The sequence below is a fragment of the Hoplias malabaricus genome, unplaced genomic scaffold (assembly GCF_029633855.1).
Source record: "Hoplias malabaricus isolate fHopMal1 unplaced genomic scaffold, fHopMal1.hap1 scaffold_389, whole genome shotgun sequence".
In the NCBI taxonomy this organism is placed as follows: Eukaryota; Metazoa; Chordata; class Actinopteri; order Characiformes; family Erythrinidae; genus Hoplias; species Hoplias malabaricus.
The window spans coordinates 11,056-20,086 of record NW_027101268.1 but is presented as its reverse complement, the minus strand read 5'-3'; the positions used below and the strand labels follow the sequence as shown (position 1 = coordinate 20,086).

At 48.7% G+C, this 9,031-nt stretch overlaps 1 protein-coding gene across 1 annotated transcript; it reads left to right on the top strand.

The window, feature by feature from the left end:
- Positions 1–5,827: 5,827 nt before the first annotated feature.
- On the top strand, positions 5,828–6,472 carry LOC136685462 (uncharacterized). The gene has a single exon (XM_066659390.1). It carries the CDS (start codon positions 5,828–5,830, stop codon positions 6,470–6,472), a length of 645 nt encoding a protein of 214 aa, XP_066515487.1.
- The last annotated feature ends 2,559 nt before the right edge of the window (positions 6,473–9,031 follow it).

Genomic DNA, 9,031 nt, shown 5'->3' with positions numbered 1-9,031 from the left:
AACTGTGGGACAATTGTAAAGGAGTGGGAGGAGGGACAATCGTGCTCAGGCACGGTACAATGCAACTACTGTGAATACACACAGGAACAGACCAAACGGAGGAGAATAAAGCAGGTAAAATGTAGAAATATAACAGAACTATCCCTTTAAAGTCTCCTCTTGCTTTTGGCCCTGATTCCGGCGCTGAGGCTAAACCCGAAGGCTGTGTTTGTTATTTAAAGACTACTGTGGTAAACAGGGTAGAAACAAACAGGGAGGGAGAAGCAGAAGGAACAGTGGTTTAGAGGATGTCTGGGCTGACACGCGAGAGTGTGTACGTCTGTCTCCTGCGCAAGTGTGTGTGTGTTTGAACTCCAGAGCCAGGTATAGTGTCTGACAGAGTGTCCCTCCCCAGCTCTGCTCAGATATGAGCCTCTTCAGAAGCACCCCACCCCCACCCCCCGTTCTCTCCTGACGCCTCTTTTCTTCCCCTCCCTCCTCCTCCTCGGTGTGTGTGTTTGATTCTGTCCGTTCCTGCTCTCTAATAGGCTTACAGAGCCAGCGGGATCCTAGCAACAGCAGAGTCCGGGGGCGCTAGTTTGCTTTCATGCTAATGCTAATGAAGGCAACACTGCGGGATCCCCCAAAAATATACTTGGCTCAACACACACACACAGAGAGAGAGAGAGCATGAGTGTGTGTGTTTCAGTGTGGTGTTCAGTCTTGTTAGCATGTGTATGTGTAACTATCCTTGTTAGTGTGTGTGTGTGTGTGAGTGTGTGTGTGTGTGTGTGTGTGCGTGTGTTTGTGTAGCCTTGTTAGTGTGTGTGTGTGTGTGTGTGTGTGTGTGTGTGTGACAGAGAGTATGTGTTTTATTGTGGTGTTTAGAGTGTGTTTAGTCATCCTAGTTTATGTGTCATGGTATTTATACTTGTTAGCGTATGTGTGTGTGTGTGTGTGTGTGTGTGTGTGTTTAGCCTTGCTCATGTGTGTAGTTGTGTAGATAAACTCGGTTCAGTGTTAGACCCAATGGTTGTGGTAAGATAAAGATTACGATTAAGATCAGGATTATTTTCTGGGCTCAATTTTCTACAAGCATGTGATGATCATCTGCATCTGCTCGTCACCCCTCCACAGTTGTGAGTGCGTGTGTGTGTGTGTGTGTGTGTGTGTGTGTGTCCGAGTCTGGGTCAGTCTGGGAATGTTTACAGACTCTTGTTGTTTGTTTGTTTGTTTGTTGCTGTGGGTTTTGTTGCTAAGCATCAGATTTGATTCTTTCAGCAAGGATTAAGCTGAGTGTGGGCAGCAGAGGAACAGGGAGCTATGCAAAGCATCAATTATCAACGCACATACACACACACACACACACACACAGAGGACCCCTCTCCTGAGCTGAGTGCTGGTTTTAACAAGTTGAATCAAATTGAGAGTGCGTGTGTTACACAAAACAAACAGCAATATAACACGGTGAGGTGTGTGTGTGATATAATTACACACACTTCTCACACTGTGTGTGTGTGTGTGTTTGAAAGCACATGACCTCTCTGGCTCTAGAAAACTGATATGAATTCACTAGTTAGAGAGGGAGAGAGAGAGAGGGAGAGAGAGAGAGAGAGGGAGAGAGAGAGAGAGAGAGAGAGAGAGAGAGAGAGAGAGAGAGAGAGAGAGAGAGAGAGAGAGTCTCTGCACTTGACGTCTGAAAGCAGAGCAGAATCAGAACGTATCATTTTATCGTGTTTAAAGAGCACAGAAAAAAGACAGGTCATGTTTCCCCACGCTTCTGTCCTCATTACGACCACCTCTTTGGAGAAGAGAGGTTTCGTTGTGTTATTTAAGACACGTAACGGACTGAAAAGGAAAGTAATTGTGGTAAAAAAAAAATGTGTCCAGAGCAAAGCCAAAGGGTCTTCTTCAAATCCATCCACTGATCATTTCCGTCTGGAGTCAGCCCGGGTGTTTGAGGTCATCGCTCCACAGACCAGTGTCCAGTAGCGTATACGGCGTCGTGTGTATCACATTTCCAAGCTCACGTTACTGTATTAGCATGTGCATACATTTCCACGGGTTGCCAAATCTGCTCTGAACAACACGTCTTGTGGGAAAACATCTGACCTACACTTGTTCCTGATCTTTATCATTTAATTAGGCTCCTGTGCCCTGCCCCCAAGGGCACCACAACACAACAGCATCCGCCCAGACCTCCACCTCTGCTTACGATCACTGCTTTTCTAAAGGAAAGAACAAACGTGACCTCACGCAGGAGTCTGGAGTTTACAATCTACTTCACGGCCATTATCAGGGCTTCAGAAATCCAGCTGCAAACATTAATGGAGCCTCATTAAGCAGCATGCGTCGCTTTTGATAATCGAGTCGCTGCTAAATCCGCTTCTCAGAAGCTTTAGCGCCAAATGCATTCAACTCCGGTGGGGGATCGTTTGGGGTTTAGAGTGGGGGACGCTAGGCGAACAGTGGCTCAGGGGACGCTCCCCCTCTTCTCCACAGTGGAGCACGGTTCTGGGTCTCAATGGAACGTCTGTGACCTGCTTTAGTCAAAACACCACAAGCCCCACAGCAGCTTTGTGTCTTCTGTCCCTCAGAGAGAGCCACAGACCACTGAGAGCCATAAAAACATCATTTTCAGCAGAATACACGACTCAGAGTGACCCCTTTGTCTCTGTGTATGATTACAGTGAGTATCAGAGCACACCCTCACTTCAGGTCCGACCGGACGGAGCAGTGCGGAGCACACACACACACACACACACACACACACACCAGTCAAATGAACTAGACCCTGAGACTTCAACACGTCAGTGTTTCTACAGCTTCACTTCACTGCAGTAAACAGTAGCAGCAACATCCACCTCCTCAGGGAGGTCCTCAAAGCAGGTAACGAGCTAAAGATCTAACTCCAGACCTGGTTCCTCACAGTTCATACCCACTTCTCCTGATGTGGGGTGTGAAGACAGACCCCCGGGGTCCAGACTAATGTGTGTGTGTGGGTGTGTGCCAGTGGCGGATGCTGGTCTTTCAAGGAGGGCAAGCTCAAGCTCTTTTCCAGGACTAGTGTCCTCTCAATGGCCAGCAGAGCTAGGCTTAAACGGCCTTGGCCCATGTGAAGTGTGTCCGCCTGTGAGTGCTTTGTGACGGTGGAGGGGCTCAGCAGCACCCGCTGGACAGAAACTGCGATAGAAGTCAGAAAGAGTGATAGAAGTCAGTCTCCAAACACAAGCAGCTACAAAAAACCCACCAGAAATAGAAGCTCGATTTGTCGCTAGTCGTTTTTAAAAAAGAAAATGCCGCTAAGAGGTTTAACAAAGTCTGGTTCAACTCAGAACAGAATGAAAATGTAATGCTCCCACGGATCTTTACACCAAAGGATCGCTGATTCGCTCATTTCACTGTCAATCAAAAAGGGATTCAGCCTCAGACAGATCATCCAATCATCATGCAGAAGCTGAGAGTCCGGGCCAGCCGAGGCCAGCCCACTGCCCCATAGACCCCCAGAGACGCTGAGCGTCCGATGGGCGGGACAAAGCCCAGCATTTATCCAATCACTCGTCTCGTTTCGCTGCTTCGCTATTGAACTCTGTGGACGCTGTTTAAAGCACTGTGAAGCTGTGGGAATGATTGAGAGGAAAGCCGAGTCTTTACCAGTGATAAGAAGCTGATTCTGAACAAAAGTTGAGCGTGTTGTAGTGCATATTTATTCAATGACATGTACACACAACAGTATATATTTGATCACTTATTTTTTGACATTTTAGGGGAAGCTGAGCTTCCCTTGCAGTCTTAGAGCAATCGCCTCTGGTGTGTGCGTGTTACCTCTGGCTCATAATCTTGTAAGCGTCCGGCAGGTAGCAGCGAGTGTTCTCCATCTGGGCCGGGTCAGCGTCACAGATCTTGTCGTCTGTCCGGCCGTAGTTGGCGCTCTCGATCATGATGACGTCCGTCCCAGGACAGCGCAGCTCAATGGGGTAACTCTCACAGGACAGCTCCCTCCGGACCACCGCCATGGGCACAGGAGCACGACTGAATGCTAAACACACAAACACACACACACACACACACACACACAAAAATCCCTCATTATTACCCGCTACTCCAAAGTTAATCAGTCTTGGGACTTCTCTGCTTTTCATCATCCAAACAATGTCTATTCCCAGTTTAAAGTCTAGTTTGTGTATTAGAGTGGGCTTCTTAACATCACCACATCCTTTCAGACCCTGTGTCGTGTCACTGGACACGGACAGAGGTGGGCGTGCGCAGATCAGAAGTGAGAGTGGAGCTGGATGTTCTCTCATTTTTATTTTGACTGTCATTCACTTAGAAATGGCATTAGTGCCTGTCTAACACACACACACACACACACACACACACACACACACACTCCACCTTCAGTGCTCAGACATGTGAATTATCTCTACAGTGACACAGCTCTGCTACAGAACGGACAAATTAAAGCCTGCACTAATCTGACGACAAGCTCAACACAGCGTGAACACAGGTGCAGAGAGAGAGAGAGAGAGAGAGAGAGAGAGAGAGAGAGAGAGAGAAGGAATGGATAAAGAGGGTGAGACAAACAGGGACAGCAAGAACGAGATGGGTGAAAGGGAGAAGAGGAGGAAGACAGACTAGACAGAGGGAGAGGGAGAGAGAGAAAGTCAGAGGGGAGAGAGCGAGGGATAGAGAGGAGGAGAGAGAGAGGGGGGGTGTGTGTGTGTGTGACAGAGTGAGGGAGTGCCGAGGACAAAGATGAGATGACACAGAGAGGAGAGAGACAGTCTAGAAAGAGGGAGAGAGTGGGTACAGAAAATCCTGTTTTAGAAAGAGAGAACAGAGGAGGAAAGTGACAGAGCAAAAGAGGAAAAGGGGGTGGGGTTAGAAAGAGATTTTAAATGTTACTGTCATGAGAAAATCTGAGCCCAATCTACAAACAAGGCCAACTTCATACTCTCTAAAACTTTATTTTTCCCAAATCGGTGTGTGTGTGTGTGTGTGTGTGGGGCCAGGAGGTCATGTTTAAAACTGATCGATGTTCAGTACAGACAGAGGAGCAGGTCAATGCTGAAGAAACTGCAGCTTGTAGATGTTCCTCCTGCTGCTAAGATCCATCTCTGAGCAACTCACATCGCAAACTTGAAGAAAACTTCACGTAACGGAACTCACAAGTAGTGCTCTCCTCCAAGCGCATAGAGCTGATCCTGTCCTGACCAACACAGCACAGCCCTTTACACTGAGCCCAGTGCAGAAGCACACACTGATCAGAGCACCTGTCCAGCACAGCGCATCACACACACTCACACACACATACACTCAGCCAGTCACACACTTACTAACTCAGTCACACACACACACACTCACACACACGTACACTCACCCAATCACACACTCACTAACTCAGTCACACACACACACACACACACACACACACAAACACACGTACACTCACCCAATCACACACACACTAACTCAGTCACACACACACACACACACACAGTCACTCACAAACACTCACCCAATCACACACACACACACACACACACACACACACACACACACACACACACACACACACAGTCACTTACAAACACTCACACACACATACACTCAGCCAGTCACACACTCACTAACTCAGACACACTCACACACACGTACACTCACCCAATCACACACACACACACACACACACACAGTCACTCACAAACACTCACAAACACTCACCCAATCACACACACACCTGTGGACAGTGTCTGGCAGTCATTATGTGTGTGGGAGGAAACCCACACAGACACAGAGAAAACACACCACACTTCTCACAGACAGTGACCAAGGAGAGGAGCCAATCATGGGCCCAGAGACCCTCCCTCCAGAGACCGTCCCTCCAGAGACCATCCCTCCAGAGATCCTCCATCCAGACCCTCCCTCCAAAGACTCTCCCTCCAGAGACCGTCCCTCCAGAGACCCTCCCTCCAGAGACCGTCCCTCCAGAGACCATCCCTCCAGAGATCCTCCATCCAGACCCTCCCTCCAAAGACCATCCCTCCAGACCCTCCCTCCAGGAACCCTCCCTCCAGAAACCCTCCCTCCAGAGACCGTCCCTCCAGAGACCCTCCCTCCAGAGATCATCCCTCCAAAGACTCTCCCTCCAAAGACTCTCCCTCCAGAGACCCTCCCTCCAGAGATCATCCCTCCAGAGACTCTCCCTCCAGAGACCCTCCCTCCAGAGACCGTCCCTCCAGAGACCCTCCCTCCAGAGACCCTCCCTCCAGAGACCGTCCCTCCAGAGACCCTCCCTCCAGAGACCGTCCCTCCAGAGAAATTGTGCCCCTGCATTTCACCATTTAACCCTCTGCCGTGGATGTTCAGGGAGGAGAAAGCACTGTTCCTTCATTCCCCAGACCCCAATTATAAGAACCACTCAGAGATGGAACCACTGACCCTCCAGTCCCCACCCACTGCCCTAAACTTCATGTATTCATGTGTACAATGAGTTTTAAAGCTTTATTGTGGGTAACGTATAATTGTAATTCATAGATCAAACATTCTCTGACTCTTTTGTCATTGTGCGGTGACTGTGTGTCGTATTAAGAGCCCTACGTCACTGTGAGTGTTTGTTTGTCTGCGTTGGTGTGTGTCACTCTGCAGTTACACCGCTGCCCCACTAGGGGCTGAATCGTAAACATCTCCCTCTACACTCTGTAGTACACAATGTAGTGAAGTAGTGGTATTTAAAGTGCACTCTGTAGGGAGGAGGACGCTGTTTGGGACAGAGCATAGTTTACTTGAGGTGCCAGGAAAGAAACAAATACAAAGCCAGCACATTTTTCCTGCGTGGTCCCTCTTCTCTTTGTATTTATTCAGAGACATCCGTATTTTCCCTTGGTTTAACCTTTTTGTTGGTTCCTGGCGTCTGCACTGTGTCTGAGGAAGTCTCTGGCTGTGAATGTGCTGTTGTATGCGTCTCTGTGTGTGGAGGAGAGGAGCTCATATTTCTGAACATCTTTGGTTCAACTTAAACAGTGTGGTGTGTTCTCCCTGTGTCTGTGTGGGTTTCCTCCGGGTGGCTGTCTGTGAGGAGTGTGGTGTGTTCTCCCTGTGTCTGTGTGGGTTTCCTCCGGGTGACTGTCTGTGAGGAGTGTGGTGTGTTCTCCCTGTGTCTGAGTGGGTTTCCTCCGGGTGACTGTCTGTGAGGAGTGTGGTGTGTTCTCTCTGTGTCTGTGTGGGTTTCCTCCGGGTGACTGTCTGTGAGGAGTGTGGTGTGTTCTCTCTGTGTCTGTGTGGGTTTCCTCCGGGTGCTCCGGTGGTAGGTGGATTGGAGACTCAACAGTGTTCGTAGGTGTGAGTGAATGTGTGTGTCTGTGTTGCCCTGTGAAGGACTGACGCCCCCTCCAGGGTGTATTCCGACCTTCCGCCCAATGATTCCAGGTAGACTCTGGACCCACCGTGACCCTGAACTGGATAAGTGTTACAGATGTGAATGAAAAATGAATTATACAATGCACAAAAATGCTTTAAAACTTAGTTGTACATAATATTTGCCTGGTGCATGCTGGGTATTGTAGTGTGAAAACACTGACAAAGTGAAACAGACGTGGCTAACAACTAACAAGTCTATTTTCAGACCGGGATTCCCCTGGAGTCACCTGAGCTCCGTCTTAAGATACTGACACCTGCCAGCCCTCTGCAGTAATTACTACCATAGGAAATGTGTCCATGCTCTGATAACCCTGCCGTATCGGACGTACACGTACGAATGTAGGAGTCAGGCTTGTGTTTAAATTCCCCACAGGACTTCACTTCTCTGTCCATCTGAGCTTTATCTGCCCATCAGTGCCCTGCTTCTCTGAAATTAAAACGAACATCCAGCATATTACAATCTCACAGAGAGGAGGCCAGCTCACCTCAGAGCTCAGTAACACCACGGGCGGCGCTACGGTCCGGTCGTATTACAGCAGCTCCTGGTTATTTCTGCTGTGGTTCAGTTATAAAGCAGCGCTGAGCTGAGGTAAGTGAAGGTGAATTTAATTTACAGCTAATTAAAATGTATTTATGAGCCTGTGTTTCAAATTTCCACTCTTTAAGAGACTTCCGGCTGTGAACACAGTTCTGTTTCTTAGTGAAGCGTCTGTGACCTGCTTTGGTCCAAACCCCACGAGCCCCACAGCAGTGTTCTCCCCCTGTGTAAACAGCCCTGTTCAGAACGCACCTGTTCCTTTAAATGATAACGAGCCGCTCGCTGTTCACCCCGACCCCGAGCGCACAGCAGTGAGGAGCGAGGAGCAGAAGCTCTGGTTTTTAGCCGTTTTCACTCTGTTCTCTTTCTTCTGCTTTTTCTCCATTTTGACTCTTATTTCTCCGCGCTCATTTTTGTTGTTCCACTGTCTCAGTTCTCAGCTCTGGACGTATCTTTGCTCACCGAAATGATCAGCTATGAGATTAATCAATATCAGAATCACTGATCGTCTTCGTATCGGTTGAGTCCAGCTGAGGGACCTGAAGACGGAGCAGTTGTGATGGGTTTTATCTGAAGATAACTGTGGATCCTCAGAGTCATTAAAAACCAAAGCAGCTCCACTTTTAACCCCCCACCGACCACAGCCCCCCCACCCCCTCCTCAAGCTCCCTCTGAGCTGCCATGACATTTAAAAGTCATTAACACAACCGCACACACACACACACACACAGATAGAGAGAGAGAGAGGGAGAAGGGAAAGAGAGAGAGAGAGAAGGGAAAGAGAGAGAGAGAGGGGGAGAAGGGAAAGAGAGAGAGAGAGAGAGAGAGAGAGAGAGAGAGAGAGAGAGAGAGAGGGGAAAGAGAGAGAAAGAGGGAGAAGGGAAAGAGACAGAGAGAGACAGAGAGAGAGAGAGAGAGAGAGCGAGAGAGAGAGAGAAAGAGAGAAGGGAAAGAGAGAGAGAGGGAGAAGGGAAAGAGAGTGAGAGAGAGAGAGAGAGAGAGAGAGAGAGAGAGAGAGAGAGAGAGAGAGAGAGAGAGAGAGCAAGCTCTGGCTTTCAGACTCACAGAGAGATAGAAAAGAAAAAGAAAACTCAG

What these genes read in the sequence shown, in the direction of transcription:
- LOC136685462 (XM_066659390.1), top strand. Translation starts at nt 5,828, where the DNA reads ATGGGCCCAGAGACCCTCCCTCCAGAGACCGTCCCTCCAGAGACCATC.